Source organism: Silurus aristotelis (genome assembly GCF_946808225.1).
Source record: "Silurus aristotelis genome assembly, chromosome: 7".
NCBI classification, from domain to species: Eukaryota; Metazoa; Chordata; class Actinopteri; order Siluriformes; family Siluridae; genus Silurus; species Silurus aristotelis.
In genome coordinates this window covers 20,395,091-20,420,396 of record NC_139580.1, presented here as the reverse complement: position 1 = coordinate 20,420,396, position 25,306 = coordinate 20,395,091, and the positions used below count along the sequence as shown (strand labels likewise).

Sequence of the window (25,306 nt, the reverse complement as noted above, 5' to 3'; positions counted from 1 at the left end):
GTGTGTGTGTGAGAGACACACAGAGAGAGGGGTAGGAGGACTATAAAGAGCTATAGAGATGCCATGAAAAGCTTTTCCTTTAATTTGTGCACGCAATGTGAGCTCAATCTAGTTTAATGTACAAAATTCAATTAAGGTCACATGTGCACAATTTACATTATTTATGCTTCAATCTTATTTCAAAATGTATTTTTATTAAAATTATTTGCAAGAGAATGGCAGATTGCACAGTTGTAAATGACTGTACACCACAACCAAAAACATTCTGAACTCAAAATACAAATTTTTTTAAATCCTACTAAAGTAAACAATGCACAATTTTTTTTATTCTTTATTTAGCATCCCATTGTCATGTTAAACTAAATCATGTGCACCATTTAGAACATCACAGAAAATAAAAAGCCTGTCCAAGGTTCTGCAGAGGTGAGAGGCATTATGGGCTACAGGACACATTATGAGTCTAATTCTGACAGGAACTGTGGTATTGGTTTCACTGTCTAAGGTGACCTCAAAGCTTAAACACGAGTCCAGGAGCTGTACCTTGGCTCACTGTCTCGGTCACCTACAGCATTGGTGTAAATTAAACTCAACAATAAATTAGGAGGTTTAAGAGAGACTTTAGGACAGTGAATGGACACTACCATACAGTCAAGCTTGGATTTACAGCTGCATTCCATCAACGGCCTTACATAATTAGGAAATATGAATTTCTGACTTTTTTGACTGACAAAAACAGAAAGATTTTATTCTAACCCTTTTAGATTGACTCCTGGTCTGACCATTGTTTGGTGTTACTGTACACTTGTTCATCTTAAGCGAGTCCAGCTTTGAATTGTGCCCTCAATATCTACTCTGAGAGATGCACACATGACATATCAGTGAATGCTACACTTCTTCAAGAAATTCATAACAGTACACAACAGGAGAGTGACTTTAATATTTAAGATACACAAAAGCTTTAGGGGTTGTCAGAAACTAAATAGTGGCCAGTTTTATTTCAGCTATAGTATTATCCTGTATTAATAAACTACATGGTCTCTGCTATATTGAGCAATGAGATGTAATGTTTTATTTATCCATACATTAAATACTGCTCGTAAATAATTCCCAGTAGAATGCTGTAATATAAATATGGCCACAAATAATATTGGCTTTAGACTACGAATATTTTATTAGAGTAATAAAATACCAGGCTTTTAAGTTGACATTAAGATATGCAAAGTTTATTTTTACCAGATGCTCCTTTACTATCACAAGCAACAACAATGATCAGAAAATCAAACAGATATGAATAGTGAGACAATCAATATGTTATTTTTGAAATGCAATAAATCTGTGTTCTTTTTGTTAGGGAATTTTGTGTTTTGCAGTTTATTCCCCAATGATTTTTCTTTATATGTGTTTCTACCTTTGCTGCTGATAATGCTAATCCATATATAGTACACAGCCTTCAAACGCTTCTCCAGCTCTCTGAAAGGTCAATATTTTTATTGTATAGTATTGTTTCTTAAAAGCTCACAGGTTCATTCTTAACCACTCACAGGAAACTGCTCATGTGTTTGAGCTATATTGAATGGTCCACGTGTTCCACGTGTTCACTGCTAAGTCATTAGTGTTCTATAATGAGGAGCAAACAAATTATGTCAAGCATTTCAATGGGAAGGGAAACCTTTGAGCTTGCTAATACGCATACGTGCTGACCTTACCGTTGAAAGAACATGAAATATTGTGTCATTGATAAACTGTAAAATAGATGTACGCCATTTTTATACACGGACACCAAGCGAGTGCACACTTTTTTGCACAAATCTACTTAATTTCAAATGGTCTAAACTGAGAATGGTGCCTGAGAAAATAATGGCAATAAAAAAATTATCACAATCGTACCAAATCTTTATTGACAAAAAAAATCTAGTTTATTATAAATGGGGTTTATGTGAAAATGGATTTATCTGAAAAAGAAAAGCAATGAATGATTAAACAAAGGAGTGAGAGAGAGAGAGAAAGAGAGAGAGAGATAGAGAGAGAGAGAGAGAGAGAGAGAGAGAGAGAGAGAGATAGAAGAGAGAGAGAGAGAGAGAGAGAGAGAGAGAGAGAGAGAGAGAGAGAGAGAGAGAGAGAGATGGTCATGCAGGATTCAGTATTAAAGTAAGTGTCTGAATGTATACGGTTTAATAATTCATTTTAACCAGTGCCCTCCAGCACAAGTAAAAAAATAAAATTTAATAAAACCATTGAAAAAAGGGAGAGTGTGATGGATTGGGGATAGATAGAAACTTCATTTCACACAAACGGCCTTAACGGCCTGCTGCAGTATTTATGGAGAGATGAGACTCTGATTAGGGCAGAGAGAAAAAGAGAAAGATGAAGAGCAGGAGCCTTGGCAGATCACACTGATTTGGGAATGGCAGGTTTTTTCTGCAACTTAGATCACTGCTCTGATTTCAGGAGCTGATGGATAAAGTCTACATCATGTGAAGTTATCAGGCCTCAGACATCACAGATGGCTCAAGTGAGGAAGGGTGACACAGTTTTATAGCAACGTGAGGATACAAGTGGACTTTGTTGCAGAAATGGGACACGGAAAGTTAAATGTGGCTGGCGACCCTGAATCAGAATTTGTGTGACGTATAAGCAAATGGGGTGAAAAAAAAGACACATAATGTGGCACTATAAACCAAATCAAAGGACAGCGCATAAAACACAGAATATCAATGTGAATTGCAATAAGGCGTTAGTCAGTAGGTTGCATAAGTGCAGAAAAATTTAAACACATTATTTTCCAGTCACATATCTTCTGGCACACCCACTATGCTTCCACACCATAATAACCATAATAACCCATAATAAGCTTATTTATCGTATATAGTGTGCAAATACATAACTCCCACATCATCAAAGCAACCTCTCAGTTGCAAAGCCTCCATTTGCTCTAATTTTCTTGCTCTTTTTTCATTTTCTTCACATTGTTGTTTTTTTAACAGTTATTATAGACATAAGTCTAACAGAAGGAAATGACTGGGCTGTGGACAGGTGTATGAGGATCAGCATTGTCAGCAGATCCACAGATTTTGTTACAGGGAGATTAAACGGCTGCCACATCAGAGGCAATCAGCGGAGAGTAGAAGCTCTGTAGCAGACAGATGTAATGTGCTTCCAGAACTGACCATCCGTTATAATTCCACTATGAAGTAGGGAAAGGCATGTGAATCTGCTTGGTGCCGTCATGCCGACATATGAAGGTCTCACTAGCTAAGTGATAAATGAGAAATCTCAGGGCCAAATTTGTAGACAAGTAATTTGCAGATAACATGACATAAAACATCAGGGACAATCAAAAACAAGCTTAAGTACTGCCTCAAGGTTCCATTTGCAGAACTTTACAGCCTGAGGCTGATCATTCCTTTACCTGATGAGAAAACAAGCTTTTAGTTTAGTAAACAAAAAAGCAATATAGAAGGATTGATCTTGTAAAGTGTCTACATATTTGATTACATTTCTTACGGCAATACAGTGTATTTATAAACTTAGCAAGGTAAATGATTATTATTTACTTAATTACTAAGTAATTTGATTCATTCATATTACTTATATAATTGTTAACTTTATCTACAGTAATCATTTTAACTTGGTCGGAGCCATGGCAGATCTGGAATCAATCCTGGAACAATGACTGCAGTCCATGGCAAACACAATGCACACACAGACATTTATTACAGTTTTTTTCTAAGCTGGGCAGAAACTGGAGAATCAAGTATAAACCCACAAGGACATGGAAAAAATATAAGAATCTCCATGCAATGACACTGAGCTCAGGATTGCACTAAACATCATCTGATGCAGGTTTGTGTATAACAAATATGGACTAACACAGTTAATAACCTTCTCTGTTTTGCATTTAACATGATGCAAATAATATTAGTTTAGTGTTGTTTAAGGTAAAGTGTTAATAAACTTCAAGACCTCCACTTAGGAAGCAGCAGAAAGAACTATAGGTGTTAACTAAATTAACTGCTTGCTTATTTCCCACACAGCCTTAAGCTTTCAGTAATCAGTAACCAGACCTAAAACATTAATAGAATTACTGCTGACTGGGAAAAAAAATTCAATCTCACCGGAAGTCTGAAAAATGGACCTGGTCAAGCCGCAGTAGGTTTCATCAACCGCAGGAGCTCACAGTCGATTACTGCTCTGGCATACCTATTAAGTCTCCCAACAGCTCGATAGAGATAATTAAAAAAAAATAAAAAAAATTCCTGCCCCTTTAAAATCATGATTTATATATAAAGCATGTCACAATACTGTATTTGCATGAATAATAATCGTTTATTAAATACATCCAATTCTAATGATTTTTTCATGCGCTGATAATAACATTGCCTTATAGTTTCTACATATTAAAAAGCCTGACTAATTCACACTGTCTCTCTGACCCCAGGATTAATGGACAGAAAATGACAAGACTAGAGTAGGGCTGATCAAGTCAAGTCCTGTGGATCTCTATGACAGACTGGTCAGCTAATTATCAAGAGCTTTATGAGCTAATTTAGGGATGTTAGAGAATAGGGAAAACACTAAAATGTCAAAAGCAAGATATTCCTACCACTGGGACTGAAAACAGTTGGAGAAAAGCTGAAGTTTCGTCATTAAAAGATAGCGAGTTCTTCTTAAACCCTCCAGGGCTGTAACTGTACAAGTGCACATTTCATTTTTAAACTAGATCTCATTGGGAGCAATGAAGTTCTTTGTGGGGCTTTAAACTAAAGGTAAAATATGTGTAAATTAAAATCTAATAAGCGTCCAAGTAAAACGAATTTTTATTTTTTTTCCGAAATGTATTGGAAGAACAATCTAAATGTTTTTTTAGGTCTATGCATTGCATATAACCACAGAAGTGAAAACATGCATTTACATTTATTTTCATTCACCAGATGCTTTCCAGATCCACAGCGTGCTATAAAACTGCCTGCAACTTTATGCTATAAACATATTTTTAAGCTAGTGCGGATAATAATATAGATTTAAACACTTTCACATAGGAATCTTGTTTTAGTAGTTGAAACTACTGTACATTGAAAAGATTGAACAAATTAAAGATTATTTTTAAACATTAATTATTTTACATACATTGAATGCAATACCAAGAGGTGTAATGAGTAAAGTATGATGGACAATGAGTGTTGTATAAGAATGTCAAAAATCTAAAGCAAGATTTATTGAACTCAACCAATACAAATAATACAAAATCTGATTCCGGTTTTAGAAAAGAACAAAGATAATTTCCGCTAGCTTGCTTTTGGATAGGATTTAAGTTTTAAGATTTAAGAGTAAAGTGACAAGACAAGGAAAGAGAAATGGTGATAAATGTGGAGTTCATCCTGGTGTCATAACCACTTACAAACCTCGACAGTTCAGCAAGCATGGTACAGAAAGATACAGAAAAGCGACTACAGACTAAGCAATATATGTGCTGAATGTGCTTCTGCTGCTGCTATAACAGCTAATCAATTTTACATTTGAGAGGTTCTTTATTAGACATGCCACTAAACACCATTACTCTCGCAAACTCATCACAGAAAGCTGAAACCAGTAAAAAGTATTTATGCATTAACTCTTTAAACCACTGTAAATAATGGGTCAGTGGGGTGAAATCCTCAGTGGTTTGTGGAATGAAGACCACTCCTGACAGAAGACTGGTGAACAGGTAAAGAGTAGTCTTTATGCACTAATTGAGATTGCACCATGCTGATCTTCATAACTGGAACTGATCAAACACTAAAAGCAAACAGCTTGCATAAACTAATCTTTTCTACTTACTTTATCACGGAAACTTCTTTACAGTCACTGAACCACACAGAGCGGCACCAAATAAAGGTGCTAAGAATTCGGGTCTGCTCTTTCTGAGAGAAATTGGCTTTTAGTGCACAGAATATTGAGATAGATCTGCATCGCAGTCAACCAGATGTTTTCAATTATGCGTAAGTTTCCAGGACATTTCGCCCTTTCAGCAGGAAAAGTCCAAGAAAAACTCCATGAATAATAACAAACCCTTACCTACACCAAAATGTCACCTTTATTGAGTGGCCAAGTGAGGCATTGGGCCTGAATGCAATCAAAGCAGCCTGCAATATTTAACACAATAAACTAAACAGCACCAAATGCAATTTATTCTGATTATTATGCTTGATGAACAAGCTACTCATGCTAGAGTAAATAACAAAATTAAATACTTATTACCATTGTAAATTACTACTTGTAGCAAGAAAGTGATCGGAATATTTAGTTAATGGTGATTGTGGCCAATTTGGATCCTGCATTTTGGGATTTAGAGATTTACCTTGTGCCCAATTCAGCTGCATCTTATATTTAAAAAAATTAATAAAAATTAGAACAGCTGAAATTTTTTTAATTAGTGTCCAAATAGAAAAGTAGTAGTAATCCTAATTTTCTTTAAATGATGGCTTGTGATACCTGGTGGACCTGTATGATGTATGGTTGTTACAATGCTACAGTTTTCTTTTTGTATGTTTCTATGCATATCATATGGGTTTATTCTTTTTAACAACAAATGTAGTTCTGAAATGCAAAACTGTAGCCTCAGGGCTTCAGGCTAAGCATTTAGAGCTATTAACAGTCAATCTAACAGGGCAAAACTATCAGTCACATTTTCCAATAATTTATTATCACATTTTGGATATGATATGTTCAAACGAAAAGTTTCTTCATTGTACAGCAAAAACAACAGAATCAGCCTTGCCATTCCAATACCTTCAGTGGGGACTGTATATACACCCCCTTATGTCAAGCTTTGCACAATGCTAGGGTCAGGAAGCCCTGCTGCCAAAACACACTATGAATAACCCAAAGATTGGCATTAAATCCTTGCACTCAGTTCTGTGAGATCTAGATGCACCCCCTGAAGTTAGATAGAACAGCCATCTTCCCACACAGCCACCCATTGTGACCAACTAGCACCAGACCTCTGCCACACACAGCTCTGCACCACAACAGAATGTTTGTAAAGGTAGTTCAGGGTAAAGAATAGGTCTCAGATCAACAAACTTCTTAATATGGCAAATTTTATGCTCATTAGGATTGTTCAGTTCACATAGACTTGAAAACATAAATGAGTACAGCAGTTTACACTGTGTTATTGAGAATGTGTTTACAATTATGCACTATAATTAAAACTGCTATTAGTAAATAGGAATTCAGTGCCACAGCTGCAGCAGTGTGAGTCAGGTTTTGTGGAAATTGCTAGTGTTTAAAAGTTCTAAAAACATATCTGACTGATGCAGATTGTTAGTTTAAATACAGATTTAAAATAAAGATGTTGTGCCACTGCTGATGCCAAATTTACCTAAGAACTGAACACAGTAAAAATTTTGTACAGAGATAAATTATACAACATGCTAGTTAATACAGACCCTGAAATCGAGGTGGTCTGCAAACAAAAGATGCAGGTAATTGCAGAAGAGTGTCAGTTTTTATGCAAATCATATAACCAGTGTCACAAATTTGTTACATTGATTTGAAGTAAAAGTCAAGTCAGCCCTAAATGGGACAACAGTCCATCACATGGGAGCAGACACACACACACATCCATACACACAAACACTTCAATATTCCTAGGAGCGTGCATAGGCCATCTGGTCTTGCACACGCACATGCACACGCACGTATGCACACACACACACACACACACACACACACACACACACACACACACACACACACACACACACACACACACACACACACACACACACACACAGGTAGGTGCGGCCTGTGGATGCTGTGACGCTTGCCGTAATTAAGCTTATGGTGTTTGTCTACTTCCCCAGCATGAAGCAGAGCATTGCGCAGTGCCTGTCCAGCATGACTCACACTGCCAAGACCGGACAGCACAGACAGACCAAAAGGCCAGCAACTAAGTACATAACCCTTACACTGCACAGTGACACAGACTCACTAAACTCAACACATCATGGCATAAAAAAGGTGTGAAAGATTCACAGGGTAGAGTGGAAAAATGACATTCTACTCTTTATATTTCTGTCATTTTTGTATTAGTGATAGAACAGCAGGTCTGAAAAATTAGATGCTACATAAAGACATACATAGGAGATAGTGTGCTACTCTATTTTTCACACATTGTGGTCTGCCAATTTGGGATTCATTACAATAATAAAAATCAAGACAGGCTAAAAATGCTTAAGTAGATCTTAGTTAACATGCTTTAGGAAAATAAATAAATATTACACATAAATAAAGAATTGCTTTGAGAGATGCACTCATTCATTAAAATTCTGTACATGCTGGTATAGTGGTGAAGACCGGAAGAAGGTGGAGAGTATAGGAAGAATGCACTCTCAGTTGAGGCACAGGCAGCTTGTATGAATGGTAATCATTGGAAAATGGGCCTTGATAGCAGGTAGTCCCAGAGGAGGAACAAGAGAAAGAATAAGTGGTAGTCAACGTGGTAAAAACTTGCAGGATACATAGGATGAAAACCCATGGACAAGTGCAAGCAATAGTGTAGAAGTTATCATGATCTGACAACTGGAGGCTTGAGACCCATTACATCTGATTCTTTTTTTAAGGGTCTGTGTTGTTTTATCTGACCTATTCTGGTGGAGAGAGATTGATTCCTGGCTCCAGAACCAGGGTTATAGTGCACTTGTAGGGAATTAGCCACTTTAAAAGCCTGTAAAGAATACTATTACTTTTGTCAAAGCTGATAAAAACCGTTCCAGGACCACCTTCAAAGCCTTTAAAGCAACACAGGACTTGGGAAAGCAAATTTTGATTCTCGGGTCTGTTGATGCAGGTCTTTTTTTTTGGACTTACCAGTCTTTGGAGGATAGGATGGCAGAATACCTATGAGTGGCAGAGGTTTAATTATGCTGACATCATAGATCAGTGTGGCAGAAATGAGTGACAAGAGAGGTGTGAGCTTATTAAATTACAAGTCCACATGCAAGGTCTACAGAATGATGAGGCATCACTAAAGCCAATAGGGTCATTAGCATGTACTCAATATGCAGCTAAAACTACCTATAGGTGGTCATGAATCAAAAGAAGTGAACCTTCGGCTTGATTAACTATGGCTTGGTTGCCTGAATAAGGATGTCTGATGGTGAAAGGCCTGAAACACCTTATGCCAAGTTGTATTAGTGATGATGAGTTTTCGGGTGCACGAGTTTTTAATCTATATCCATTTATCTTGTGGACATCAAAGAACAATGCCACTGCCCTCTTTAAATCTTAATATTACATATATATGCCACACACATATTGATTTACATCAAAGGATTTCCTTGCAGTATACAGTGTTTTCCTGCAGAGATTTAATAGGACAGAGCTGCCAAGCTTCATCATTATTTCAGTGTCAAACAATATAATATACTCACAGCAAAATATTATAGAAGCATTAGAGTATGTCAAACAATGATGTGAAATGGCAGAGCCCTCCTGCTAACAGTTAATTATTATGAGAAAATCTCACATTGCTGTTAAGACATAAGAGGTGGATATGTTTAATTCTCCAGAACACCATGCACCTTGAGTCAATTAGAACAATACTTGAGCATACAAATAAGGAATTCTCTAAGATGTCAAGAGTTGCATTGAGTTATAAATGATAAATAAGGACTGTCTGTTTATATTCTGATGTACTTTAAAAATAAAATCTGAAATAGATTACCGTTAATGTTATGCTACGTAATTAATAAAGCATGACATGTTCCTGTTATTTAAATACATGCATAAAATGCATTTATTTACAATTGCGTCCACTTTAAAAGAAACACCTCTACAACTGATCATTTATGCAGTTATGCAGTCAGCCAATCGTTTGGCAGCAGGATGATGCATATAAGTCAGGCAGATACAGGATAAAAGCTTCAGTTGTAGTTCCCATAAAAAATAAATAAAATAAAACATTTGTGACTTTGGTGCCAGACCGGTTTGTGCGTTTTAGAAACTGCTGATCTCCCGGGATGTTTCACACTCATCAGTCTTGGGTTTACACAGGATTGTGTGAAAAACAAAAAAAAACAGTGAGTGTGACAGTTTTATGAGTAGAAACACATTGATAAGAAAGGTCAGAGGAAAATGGCTGAATTTGTTGAAGCTGCCAGGAAAGATATAGTAACTTAAATAATTACTATTTACAACTTTGGTGGGAAAGAAAAGCATCTGAAAACATGCTCAAAACATCAAAATCTTTTTGTGGAAGATATGAGCAGCAGCAGAAGACCATACTAGGTTTCACTCCTGTCAACCATAAAGAAGAATCATGGGTACAGACTCATACAAACAGAACAGTGAAAGACTTTTATTATCTTCCATTTTGGGTGATTCTGTGCCACATGATAAGCTGAATGGATAACTGCATAAATGAGCAGGTGTACAGGTGTTCTTATTTAAATTGATGGCAGCTGTATAATACTTCAGATTGATTTGCTGAGTAGGGACCCACAGAATCAATCATTTGCAATATATCTGCGAATTAACCCTGCGATATTTTTGTTATACAGTGTAATTGTGTCAAATAAGATGACTGGGAGATTTTCTGCCCTGAGCTATAATTCTTAAATGCTACACACTTTCAAGACTTTTCAGTTAATATATTAATATTTAGTTGATGAAATATTTACTGTAATCTATATTCAAAATATACAATGGGTGGTATCACAATACATTTGATTGTCCAAATTCAGGCATCACGTTGGCTAAGGAAACAACGAATGACATTGTTTCTCAACTCAATATTAGTGCAATCTTGTTCTGAAACATTATAGCAAACATCCTGCTAGAGTTTCTATTTGGGGTTCAGTGAAACTAAGATTGTACTCAGTCCATTACTATGCAGTGATAGTGAAATGCAGTTTACACAGCACTCTTTTGTCTTTTATCAAGCCAAACAGTCAATAAATTCCAGGAATACCATGTAAAAGTCAGTATCGATGATCTGGGTATGAATTGTGTAGTATGTTGTTACTCCTGTTTTTTTTCGATGGTTTTTCTTTATTAGGTTCTGAATAGGCCTAACTGACCTAAAATTATGATAAATACTTTTGAAATATTTTTCATATATGTTCTGACTCTGATGTTCAACATGAATCTTGTGAGCCACAGTGGGTTATAGTGGGTTCGCATAATGAACACACATTGTCTGTGTCAGCTTTTGTGAATTGATTACTATACAATTCATGCATATGTGTGTGTGTGATGTAAGGTAAATGGTGATGGGATATTCTCCTACCCTTCTCTATTTTCCTCTTCATCAAGGTTGGAGATGAGCTGAGAGCCAGCCAGGGAGATGTCAAGTGCAGCCAGAGGGAGATCTCTGTAAGCAAAGCTGACCAACTGCACTGGAGCCATGCACTGGCCTTCATCGTCCACCTGCTGGGAGATCACTTCCAGGTCGGGTGCTGCAGTCGGCTGAGATGGCCTGCACACACATGGGGCTCAGTCACACACCAGAGTGCTGCAAAAGAGTGCTGAAGTACACTTGTCCTCCAAAGATGAAACCAGAGACCTACTGACTTGAGCAGTCATATCCACATTAGTCATCAAACATCCTACAATACACCAAATCATACACTAATAATGACTAATAATAAAGGCAGTTAAAAGCAATAAAGTTGATGTGTTACTATGATGTGAAAAGATAAAGTTCAGGGAAAGAAAAGAAAAAACAGCATTAATTTGACTCTGACCACCAACAGAGTGGAACATTTCAGACAGGACACAGACACTGCATGAGTGAAAGTAGAATTGCATCAGTATATCATCACTGACTAGCAATGCAGTAACATACCACTGCATATGACAGCAACACTTCATGAAACTAATGAGGAAAACCATGAATGCACAGATAAATAACATTCCTGGGGCCAGTAAATGGAAAATGCACATTTCTACACAAATAACATGAATAATAAATCACATCTTATAGTGGGAATACACATTCAGTAAAAGTCAAGGATGAGGAGTGTGCCTTATTTCAACTGAAATTTTTACCTGAAACCTGGGATAAGAAAACAAGCTGAATCACACAGCTTGAGTAGTACAACCCCATTTAATGAAACACATTTTTGTGCATTACAGTGTAACATGAGGCAGAAAGCAGACCAAGAACAGAATTAAAGCTATAGGAAAAAAGAGAAAAAATGTTTGATGATTCAATGAAATATGGGAATGTCTAAATAACTCAATTGTGACACAGCAAAAAGTCCAATCCCTTGTTAAAATTGCACACGTTTTCACCAGGATTGAAGTAAAAATAGGAACATTTTAAAGGTAAACATTTTTTTGAAAAGGCTTATATTAATCTGGTGCACATTTTTATAATGATGCATGTGGCTTGATAATTGACTAAATGTATATTTGCAGTCTCGAAAATCCATTATTAGCATAACATTCCATTAATCCAATTAGTCCACAAACATCATACACTTCATGAGATATCAAATACACTAGACTATAAAATAGCTCAGTGATTAAGGCATTGGACTCTGGATTGAAAGGTCATATATAGAAACCTAACTCCAAAAAAATTGGGACACTGTACAAATTGTAAATAAAAACAGAATGCAATGATGTGGAAGTTTCAAATTTTAATATTTTTATCAGAATACAACATAGATGACATATCAAATGTTTAAACTGAGAAAATGTATCATTTTAAGGGAAAAATAAGTTGATTTTTAATTTCATGGCATCAACACATCTCAAAAAAGTTGGGATAAGGCCATGTTTACCACATTGTGGCATCCCCTCTTCTTTTTATAACAGTCTGCAAACGTCTGGGGACTGAGGAGACAAGTTGCTCAAGTTTAGGAATAGGAACGTTGTCCCATTCTTGTCAAATACAGGCTTCTAGCTCCTCAACTGTCTTAGGTCTTCTTTGTCGCATCTTCCTTTTTATAATGCGCCAAATGTTTTCTATGGGTGAAAGATCTGGACTGCAGGCTGGCCATTTCAGTACCCGGATCCTTTTTCTACACAGCCATGATGTCGTAATTGATGCAGTATGTGGTCTGGCATTGTCATGTTGGAAAATGCAAGGTCTTCCCTGGAAGAGACGATGTCTGGATGGGAACATATGTTGTTCTAGAACTTGGATATACCTTTCAGCATTGATGGTGTCTTTCCAGATGTGTAAGTCCACACGCACTCATGCAACCCCATACCATCAGAGATGCAGGCTTCTGAACTAAGCGCTGATAATAACTTAGGTTGTCCTTGTCCTCTTTAGTCCGGATGACATGGCATCCCAGTTTTACCAAAAGAACTTCAAATTTTGATTCGTCTGACCACAAAACAGTTTTCCACTTTGCCACAGTCCATTTTAAAAGAGCCTTGGCCCAGAGAAAACACCTGCGCTTCTGGATTATTTTTAGATATGGCTTTTTTTTTACCTTTAGAGTTTAAGCCGGCAACGGCGAATGGCACGGTGGATTGTGTTCACCAACAATGTTTTCTGGAAGTATTCCTAAGCCCGTGTTGTGATTTCCATTACAGTAGCATTCCTGTATGTGATGCAGTGCCGTCTAAGGGCCCGAAGATCACGGGCATTCAGTATGGTTTTCCGGCCTTGACCCATACGCACAGAGATTGTTCCAGATTCTCTGAATCTTTGGATGATATTATGCACTGTAGATGATGATAACTTCAATCTCTGCAATTTTTCTCTGAGAAACTCCTTTCTGATATTGCTCCACAATTTTTTACCACAGCATTGGGGGAATTGGTGATCCTCTGCCCATCTTGACTTCTAAGAGACACTGCCACTCTGAGAGGTTTTTTTTATACCCAATCATGTTGCCAATTGACCTAATAAGTTCCAAATTGGTCCTCCAGCTGTTTCTTATATGTACATTTAACTTTTCCGGCCTTTTATTGCTACCTGTCCCAACTTTTTTGGAATGTGTAGATCTCATGAAATCCAAAATGAGCCAATATTTAAAACATTTCAAAATGTCTCACTTTCAACATTTTATATTTTATTTATATTATATTGTGAATAAAATATAAGTTTATGAGATTTGTAAATTATTGCATTCCTTTTGCTTTCCTAAGGTGAGCACTATGACATCTTATATTCCTTCACTTTCAGAGAAACCCCCATTGTAATTACAATCATAATCATACATGTCTGTACTGTGCTCATAATGAATATATATTTGCAATACTTAAAAAGGATCAATCAAGGACAGAGGAAGCAGGCTGGAGCAGGAGCAGGAGCAGGAGCTGGGGCCTGGCCCATGTCCCAGTCAAAAACAAGACATCAATAATGACTGTGTGAAAATAAAGGAGAGAGGACTGATTAAAAGTAAGGAGGAACAAAGAGAAGTCATGCTGTAAGCTACAGATATGGAAGGAAGAGGTGAAATGTCTTCTGCATTTAAAGTTAAAAAAAAGAGAGAGCGAGAGCGAGAGCGAGAGAGAGAGAGAGAGAGAGAGAGAGAGCGAGAGAGAGAGAGAGAGAGAGAGAGCGAGAGAGAGAGAGAGAGAGAGAGAGAGAGAGAGAGAGAGAGAGAGAGATGCAGTGTATGGTTGTGTTTTGCATTTGACCCACATTGAAATGTTAATGCAGTCATAGTCAAAAGTCTCTAACTGTATATGCATTATGACTAATTTCTCTTTAACACACTATTTTTAAAGGTTGTGCTCTCATTTGCACTGCCCTATGTGATTTATAAGAAAAGAAGTGAAGGCAACTCTTTTTCACCATTCCATAAATATCTTTAAACATGCAAAAAAAAAAGATGCAACAGTTTTATGATTGGATAAAAACTCGATACAACTTGTACAGGATTAGATATAAGAGAAAGCAATGACCATGTATGGCAAAAGGAGAAGGACAATGCTCTGCTACTAAAAAGACAAGAATGAAAGCAGTACTGCAGGATAATGTAGGACTGTGTAGTGATTCAGGCAGCAGGATATTCCTCTCTAAAGAGCAATGTTCTGGCTGAAGCACTCATATCCTCTGCTCAACTGACCTCCACGTCTGGGAAACAGCAGCCTCAGCATGCCTGCTGCCCTCCACCCTGATGGTATATGCACACTTTGCACTCCTCCCTACTGATCACTGGCAGAGCTTTAATCATACCCGACACACACAGACTGCTCAGAGTTACAAAATCACATTTCCAAATTATCATATGCAAATGGTTAAGACTGTCGAGTCCTTTTGAGGTCAGGATACTGGCTTGATGCCATTTTTATGGCACTGGTGGGAAGACAGTTAGATGCGAGTCTTAACTCTACAAGACGGGCAAAAGAGATGTATTAACTCTCATTAAATATATTATATAGGCTACATATTTAGAGCTAAATATGAATAAATAAGTCATTCTGATAAGCAAAGTGGTAGTGCAGTGGTTATGATGAAGGATGGCTGATCAAAAAGTCTTCAGTTTAAATCCCAGTAGCACCAGACTGCCACTGCTGGGCTCTTTTGAAAGGTTCTTAACCCTCAATTGCTCAGTTGTATAGATAAATTGTAAATTATTTACATTTACAGTATTTGGCAGATGCCCTTATCCAGAGCTTTACGATTACGGTTTTCTATTAGAAAAAAAAAGCACTTCTGAAAAGGTAAGTAGACCCCGATCAATGTGCTGTAGCAAGATCTATAAGATATATAAGCACATTATAGATTTTGGCCTGACAAATAATATAAATAAAACCAGTTTCCAAGCTGCACATCTTCCTTAATAATGCTCATTCTCATATCTGCCCCGACTTAAACAAACAACTATCTGACCCTAGTGAGTTTACAGCCCACTGCCATTAATCAGCAGAAGACAGTCGATAGAAAGAAAAAAATAAAGAACCCCAGCGGGAGCTAAATTCCAACCCTGCTCACCAAGGATGCAATTTTTCACAGGTTTTAACTTTAAAGTGCACACACAGCAAACACTCACTTTCCACCTTTTATAAATGCTGCAAAAATAATAAGGTTGCATTAAATACTGTACAGTAAAATACTGCACAAAATGGCGATGGGTAAAATCAGGTAAAGATTACCAATTCCCTTTCCGGACCACATAAAAGATTTTATTTTATACAATATAGTGAACAAATGTACCTCATTAATTACTATGGGATTTTTAATGCATTGCCAATGTTCAAAATGTTCATGTCCAGAAAAAAAAATCATGACAGTTACTAAGGCTAGTATCAGTTGCAACATGCTTTGAATATCAGCTTTGGATATAATAAGCTTTAAGGTTTCAACAGCATATAGAGATTATTAATAAATATATGAACAGAAAGCAAACAGCATGTAATTCATTCCAAGGTTCTGGGAGAATGATTGTCCCCATAGAACAATCACTTTTGCACAGTTTATATATGACTGTTACAGTCGGCTTGTGAAAACTACCACAAAACACTCAAAAACCTTAACTCAAAGATAAACTACAGAAGAATTCAAAAGTGTAAAATGTTAAAAGCCGGTCACACATATTATGTAATGATGGGCTATATGTACTACATAAGGAATAAAAAATTGTTGTTTGTTTTACAAGAAAAAACAAACAGTGATGTGGTCCAACATGTAGTTGATTTACAGTTATTAAACCAAAGTTGATGTATTTCCCTACAGCATGTTCCAAGGTGATTCATTCCAGTTATTCCACAGCAATTTATTAATGATTGCATTTTGTATGCAATAAAATTACAATGCACCATATTTATTATACATTTTTTATTGTGTAATGTAGTGTAATGTCCATATAACAAGTGCCTATTATCTCTTATGCTATATTTGCAATTGCATTAGAGTTCCTCATAGAAAACCTTACCCTATCAACAGTTACACATGATTTTTTTGTTTATTTAGCGCATCTATACAGGACAATACAACATTTCTTGAGAAGAACAGAACAAAAAAGAGTGCTATGTTACTGAATATATGGCTTTAGAAAGAAAGTAATGTCAAATGTTTGTTGAATATTTAGACATGTCCTACTATGCATTATAGTATATTGGTATAAAACCTGGCTTTGGAAAAATCACCTAAATATGTAAAATTATTGAGTAAAACTAAGTTAGGACCATCTGTCATTTCATAAGTGAAATAATTGCTGTTTCAGCACACTGTGTGAGTTGGAGAGGGCGTCCAAGTCATTGGCATTCTGGCTGCTTCCGGCCACACGCTCCTAGCCAGCTGCCCACAGCACCACGCCGATGTTTTACTCAGTAATCAGAACTCAGGTATCATCAACAAAACCTTTAATATCTAGCAGGATATCATATGTATTATACAAGAAAAAGCATTCCTTTCATTAAAACATTAATAAAACAGAAATATATTGTGTCCAGATAAACAGGCAGGTGTGCTCTAACTATCAAAGCAAAGAACATACACACTGAAACACTAAAAGGTATCGTTTCAAGGAATTAATCCATTCATTTTAAGAGGCTACTTTATCCTGGTCAAGGTCATGCTTAATCCAATCCAAGAGAGCACTTTGTAAAAAATGGAATAATCCCTAAATGGGATGCCTGTCTATCACAGAGCAGTATGCACACACTCATACATAACGGCCACTAAAAATAGTCAATCAAGCAAGCAGCATGTTTGAAGGTGGAAGGAAACTGGAGAATCTCAAGTAAACTCATGTGAATTGCACCCAGGATTATAGCACTGGCATTTCAGTTAATTAGAGCTCATTCCCAAAATGCACAAACTACCTAAATGGCCACACAACCATTTGCATTAAGCAAACCGTGAACACACCATGGAGAGATAAACATTGCATGTGTCCTGCACGCATCTGTTGTGCCGGGACAGCCAGATGCTGTGGAGAGCACTCAAGCAACCAGCCGTCAGGATGAGTTAGTTACAAATAAGTAACAGATCTTCACACCTATGCTGAGTGTCAGGCACCTTGAAAATCTGTACCCACTCACCCAAAGTAGCAATCTCTCATACAGATTAGATAATGATATAGGTTGTACTTGAGTCATCTTGTGAGAAATAAAGTGAGAGATTTTTATGTTGTGTTTAGAGAAACCAACAAGATTGTGCAGTGCTACCCTGTAATTTTCGTGGTTTCACTGTTATGCATTTCAATATTTATTTCTGCTTCAATCTGCCAATTTGAATGTGGGCAGTATATATATATATATATATATATATATATATATATATATATATATATATATATATATATATATATATATATATATATATATATATATATATATATATATATTATAACACTTCCCGACACAAAAAGAAAAAAGTCACACCACACACTAATATTTCATTGGACCGCCTTTAGATTTGGGTACAGCAAAGTCACAACATTTATTCCCATCTAGAGTTTCAGTAATTTTTCAGAAAAATCTTGTTTTGATGATGGAGGAGTCAGACCGCTGTGCAATGTCTTCTCCAGCACATTCCAAAGATTCTCAATGGGGATAAGTTCTGGACTCTGTGGCGCTGTGGTGGCCAATCCATGTGTAAAAATGATGCATCATGCTCCCTGAACCACACTTTTTTACAATTTGAGAATCCTGGCATTGTCATCTTGGAATTTGCCCATGCCATCAGGGAAGAAAAAAATCCATTGATGGAATAACCTGGTCATTCAGTATATTTGGGACTTTTTTGGACAGGATATATTCTTTTGGAATATACTGTGTATATATATATATATATATATATATATATATATATATATACATATATATATATATATATATATATATATATATATATATATACACAAGAATATATATATATATATATATATATATACACAAGAATATATATATATATATATATATATATATATATATATATATATATATATATATATATATATATATATATATATATATATATATAAGAATATAGTGACAGAAGAGTGAAAAGAATATCAGAAGAGCCAAGGACCACTTGGACAAGTCTGTGAAATATTGGGAAAATATAGTCTGGTCAGATGAGACCAAAATTGTACCCTTTGGATGCCATAATACACACCATGTTTGGAGGACAAATGGCACTGCATATCACCCCAAAAATGCCATACCAACAGTAAAGTTTAGAGGTGGGAACATCATGGTGTGTGGTTGTTTTTCAGCATGCAGTACTAGCAAACTTCATATGATTGAAGAAAGTATAAATGGAAAAATGTACAGAGCATTCTTGATAAAAATATGCTGCCATCTACCAGGATGATGAAGATGAAACGAGGGTGGTCATTGCAGCAAGACAATGATCTCAAACACACAGCCAAGGTAACTCTCAATTGCTTTTAGAGAAAGAAAATAAAGCCGCTAGAATGGTCCAGCCAATAACCTGACTTGAATCCCATTACAATATATATAGAAAGAACTAAAAATCAGACTTCATAGAAAAGGCCACATAACCTTTAGATTTGAATACTTTGTGTGGAAGAATGGGCCACAATCACACCTGAGCAATGCATGCAACTAGTTTCTCCATACAGGAGGCATCTTGAAGCTGTCATTACCAACAAAGGCTTTTGTACGAAGTATTAAATACAGCATGTTCAATACTTTTTCCCTGTGCCATTTCACACTATTACACAATTTATTTTATGGACATGTATGGTTTGATCTCTTTGTATGTGTGGATTGCATGGGTTGTTAACAACATCTGGTAAAAAATTAGCTTTAGAAATATATTTACTGAGAAAAATACTTATATATATCAATACTTATTTTACCTGCTGTATATACAGTGGGTACAGAAAGTATTCAGACCCCCTTAAATTTTTCACTCTTTGTTATATTGCAGCCATTTGCTAAAATAATTTAGGTTCATTCTTCTTCCTCATGAATGTACACATAGCACCCCATACTGACAGAAAAACACAGAATTGTTGACATTGTTGCGGATTTATTAAAAAAGAAAAACTAAAATATCACATGGTCCTAAGTATTCAGACCCTTTGCTCAGTATTTAGTAGAAGCCCCCTTTTGATCTAATACAGCCAGGAGTCTTTTTGGGAAAGATGCAACAAGTCTTTCACACCTGGATTTGGGGATCCTCTGTCATTCCTCCTTGCAGATCCTCTCCAGTTCTGTTAGGTTGGATGGTAAACGTTGGTGGACAGCCATTTTTAGGTCTCTCCAGAGATGCTCAATTGGGTTTAAGTCAGGGCTCTGGCTGGGCCATTCAAGAACAGTCACGGAGTTGTTGTGAAGCCACTCCTTCGTTATTTTAGCTGTGTGCTTAGGGTCATTGTCTTGTTGGAAGGTAAACCTTCGGCCCAGTCTGAGGTCCAGAGCACTCTGGAGAAGGTTTTTGTCCAGGATATCCCTGTACTTGGCCGCATTCATCTTTCCCTAGATTGCAACCAGTTGTCCTGTCCCTGCAGCTGAAAAACACCCCCACAGCATGATGCTGCCACCACCATGCTTCACTGTTGGGACTGTATTGGACAGGTGATGAGCAGTGCCTGGTTTTCTCCACACATACCGCTTAGAATTAAGGCCAAAAAGTTCTATTTTGGTCTCATCAGACCAGAGAATCTTATTTCTCCCCATCTTGGAGTCCTTCAAGTGTTTTTTAGCAAACTCCATGCGGGCTTTCATGTGTCTTACACTGAGGAGAGGCTTCCGTCGGGCCACTCTGCCATAAAGCCCCGACTGGTGGAGGGCTGCAGTGATGGTTGACTTTCTACAACTTTCTCCCATCTCCTGACTGCATCTCTGGAGCTCAGCCACAGTGATCTTTGAGTTCTTCTTTACCTCTCTCACCAAGGCTCTTCTCCCCCGATAGCTCAGTTTGGCCGGACGGCCAGCTCTAGGAAGGGTTCTGGTCGTCCCAAACGTCTTCCATTTGAGGATTATGGAGGCCACTGTGCTCTTAGGAACCTTAAGTGCAGCAGAAATCTTTTTGTAACCTTGGCCAGATCTGTGCCTTGCCACAATTCTGTCTCTGAGCTCTTCAGGCAGTTCCTTTGACCTCATGATTCTCATTTGCTCTGACATGCATTGTGATCTGGAAGGTCTTATATAGACAGGTGTGTGGCTTTCCTAAACAAGTCCAATCAGTATAATCAAACACAGCTGGACTCAAATGAAGGTGTAGAACCATCTCAAGGATGATCAGAAGAAATGGAAAGCACCTGAGTTAAATATATGAGTGTCACAGCAAAGGGTCTGAATACTTAGGACCATGTGATATTTCAGTTTTTCTTTTTTAATAAATCTGCAACAATGTCAACAATTCTGTGTTTTTCTGTCAATATGGGGAGCTGTGTGTACATTCATGAGGAAGAAGAATTCAATTCAATTCAATTCAATTCAATTCAAATTTTATTCATCACATACACATACATACAGGGTACGACATGTAGAATGAACTTAAATGATTTTAGCAAATGGCTGCAATATAACAAAGAGTGAAAAATTTAAGGGGGTCTGAATACTTTCCGTACCCACTGTATGTATATATATATATATATATATATATATATATATATATATATATATATATATATATATATATATATATATATATATATACAGTGAGGAAAATAAGTATTTGAACACCCTGCTATTTTGCAAGTTCTCCCACTTAGAAATCATGGAGGGGTCTGAAATTGTCATCGTAGGTGCATGTCCACTGTGAGAGACATAATCTAAAAAAAAAAAAAATCCAGAAGTCACAATATATGATTTTTAAACTATTTATTTGTATGATACAGCTGCAAATAAGTATTTGAACACCTGTCTTTCAGCTAGAATTCTGACCCTCAAAGACCTGTTAGTCTGCCTTTAAAATGTCCACCTCCACTACATTTATTATCCTAAATTAGATGCACCTGTTTGAGGTCATTAGCTGCATAAAGACACCTGTCCACCCCATACAATCAGTAAGAATCCAACTACTAACATGGCCAAGACCAAAGAGCTGTCCAAAGACACTAGAGACAAAATTGTACACCTCCACAAGGCTGGAAAGGGCTACGGGGAAATTGCCAAGCAGCTTGGTGAAAAAAGGTCCACTGTTGGAGCAATCATTAGAAAATGGAAGAAGCTAAACATGACTGTCAATCTCCCTCGGACTGGGGCTCCATGCAAGATCTCACCTCGTGGGGTTTCAATGATCCTAAGGAAGGTGAGAAATCAGCCCAGAACTACACGGGAGGAGCTGGTCAATGACCTGAAAAGAGCTGGGACCACCGTTTCCAAGGTTACTGTTGGTAATACACTAAGATGTCATGGTTTGAAATCATGCATGGCACGGAAGGTTTCCCTGCTTAAACCAGCACATGTCCAGGCACGTCTTAAGTTTGCCAATGACCATTTGGATGATCCAGAGGAGTCATGGGAGAAAGTCATGTGGTCAGATGAGACCAAAATAGAACTTTTGGGTCATAATTCCACTAAACGTGTTTGGAGGAAGAAGAATGATGAGTACCATCCCAAGAACACCATCCCTACTATGAAGCATGGGGGGTGGTAGCATCATGCTTTGGGGGTGTTTTTCTGCACATGGGACAGGGCGACTGCACTGTATTAAGGAGAGGATGACCGGGGCCATGTATTGCGAGATTTTGGGGAACAACCTCCTTCCCTCAGTTAGAGCATTTAAGATGGGTCGAGGCTGGGTCTTCCAACATGACAATGACCCGAAGCACACAGCCAGGATAACCAAGGAGTGGCTCTGTAAGAAGCATATCAAGGTTCTGGCGTGGCCTAGCCAGTCTCCAGACCTAAACCTAATAGAGAATCTTTGGAGGGAGCTCAAACTCCGTGTTTCTCAGCTACAGGCCAGAAACCTGACTGATCTAGAGAAGATCTGTTTGGAGGAGTGGGCCAAAATCCCTCCTGCAGTGTGTGCAAACCTGGTGAAAAACTACAGGAAACGTTTGACCTCTGTAATTGCAAACAAAGGCTACTGTACCAAATATTAACATTGACTTTCTCAGGTGTTCAAATATATATTTGCAGCTGTATCATACAAATAAATAGTTTAAAAATCATATATTGTTATTTCTGGATTTTTGTTTTTAGATTATGTCTCTCACAGTGGACATGCACCTACGATGACAATTTCAGACCCCTCTATGATTTCCAAGTGGGAGAACTTGCAAAATAGCCGGGTGTTCAAATACTTATTTTCCTCACTGTATATATTAGGGCTGTCAATCGATTAAAATAGTTAAGTTGTGATTAATCGCAAGTAAATCGCACATTTCTATCTGTTCTAAATGTACCTTAAATATAACTTTTTGCGTTTTTATTTATTATTTACATTGGCATGGACAAATATAATGATTTGCAAATGTATGTTTATTATTAGTGAAACAATACTCAACATTAAGACAAAATATAATGATGCTTGTTTTAAATTCCACAAATCATCAGGACACCACACAGAACTTTTGCTATGTTTCCACAAGGACGGTTTTAATGGACAGATGTGTGCATCATGGCGGATTTGAGACCTGGCACATCAGTAATACAAATGATTAGTAAAAAAGTTGTTGGTTTTTTTCGGTGGAGTTTATTTATTTATTTTTTATATCTAATTAATGTGTTGCATTGAAAAGGTTTTAATTTTTCCTTTTTAATATCTATATATTTATATTTTTGAATAAAAAAGGTCAAACAGAAATGTGCACTGAAAAATGTGTGCTGTCAAAATGCGTTAACGTACGTTTGTGTTATTAATGTGTTAATTTTGACAACCCTTAAATATATATATATATATATATATAAAATAAAATCTAGGGTTAGGGAAAACATTCACATGTCTGTTTATCAAAGGAATTATGTAATGCAATGCAATATAGCTATTGTGTGGGCGGTTAAAGCTTTGGCTTCCCCAGATGAACAGACTGAGAGAGTCAACGGCAACAAGCCGACAATTCACTTCCATGCCAAAACAACCAGGAGAGACCTCATTAGTTAGAATAGTCCAGGCTAAACGTTAGTTGACCTGAATAAATAAAAAAACCTTAACAGAAAGCAATAGCATGTATAAGCATGTGTAACTTTACAACATGCACACACATGCATGTATGCACACATACAAACACACACACACACACACACACACACACACACACACACACACACACACACACACACACACACACACACACACACACACACATACACATACACACAGTTCTACAAAGAAAAGGTAAAGTGGGGACAATATGTTGTATGAGGTGTGTGCCAAAGAAAACAATACCATGTTGGCATCTTATGCAACCCAGTCAAGAAAGAAACACTTTCGCATGCAAACTATTTGCAGAACCTTCTACTGTATACTTATAGCAATGTTGTGGATTTGTTGAACATCATTGTATCAAACCCTAAATTAAATGCTCTGGATGATACATTCAGCACCAACTTATTTTAATCAAATTAAAATCCATTTTTTTAAACATATCGAACATAGCCCACATCATATGTCAAGTTGATGTTTTTCATGACAGGAAATTACACTTACCACATTAACAAAACTGTCAGCATACACAATCAGGCTTGCAAGACACATCGTAATAATGCAGATTATTATTATTATTTTTTTTATGTTATTGAAAATACACATACTTTCCACATTTTGGAATATAATTTTATTGTATTTACTGCCCACCAGCTCTTGCTTATATCCTGAGGTATTATTATTGACTGCCTATTCAAGTCAAGTGTCAAGTGGCATTTTTGTCAAAAACACCCACAAAAATTCTAAACACCTTTCACTGCATGTAGATTTCTCAGTAGTGTGAGTATAAAGAGCAGGCCATAAGTAAACAGACAGTGATTAATTTTTTTCATGTGGCACATCAAGGGCACATAAGTCAAGTTGCAAGAACTCACAACAAATAAAAGCACTGAAACCACTGTATCAACTGTTGCCAACAATATACTAATGCCACAAAGTCTTCAGTACAAAAATCACTACTCGGAAATATGATAGTTTCTAATAGCCAACTATGAACCATACATCTAATCAAATCTTTGGGTCAGTCTGTTTTTTGTTCATAATGAATATGAGTAGCACTCCATCTGTCAGAGAACGAGGGGGGGTGGATGACAGATAAAAATAGATAGGTAGAGAAAAATGACAGAGACAGACAGACATAGTGAGATAAGAAAGGGAGAAAGACATGGAGGAAGAGTATACTATTCTCCTCTAGCCCAAGAGACTCTTCATAAGAATAAAAATAGCTGGCCTGAGATAATACTGCAGGAGAACTTCTCATCTGTTTTTACACAGCAGCTCCACTGAGGAAACAAAGTTCAGCAGCATAAACTGCATCAATTCACAGTTCTGTCCAAC

At 36.9% G+C, this 25,306-nt stretch overlaps 1 protein-coding gene across 4 annotated transcripts in view; it reads right to left on the bottom strand.

Annotated features, from left to right (window-relative positions):
- The window catches only part of tmem266 (transmembrane protein 266), a 50,071-nt gene that overhangs the window by 19,603 nt on the left and 5,162 nt on the right, over window positions 1-25,306 (bottom strand). For 3 of the 4 annotated variants that reach the window (XM_083545886.1, XM_083545884.1, XM_083545885.1), the window contains exon 3: window positions 11,270-11,458. The exons of the other annotated variant lie outside the window; for it this stretch is intronic. In XM_083545886.1, coding sequence (XP_083402012.1) covers window positions 11,270-11,458 — 189 coding nt within the window. The remainder of the gene's footprint in view (window positions 1-11,269; window positions 11,459-25,306) is intronic. 4 annotated transcript variants of the gene reach the window in all.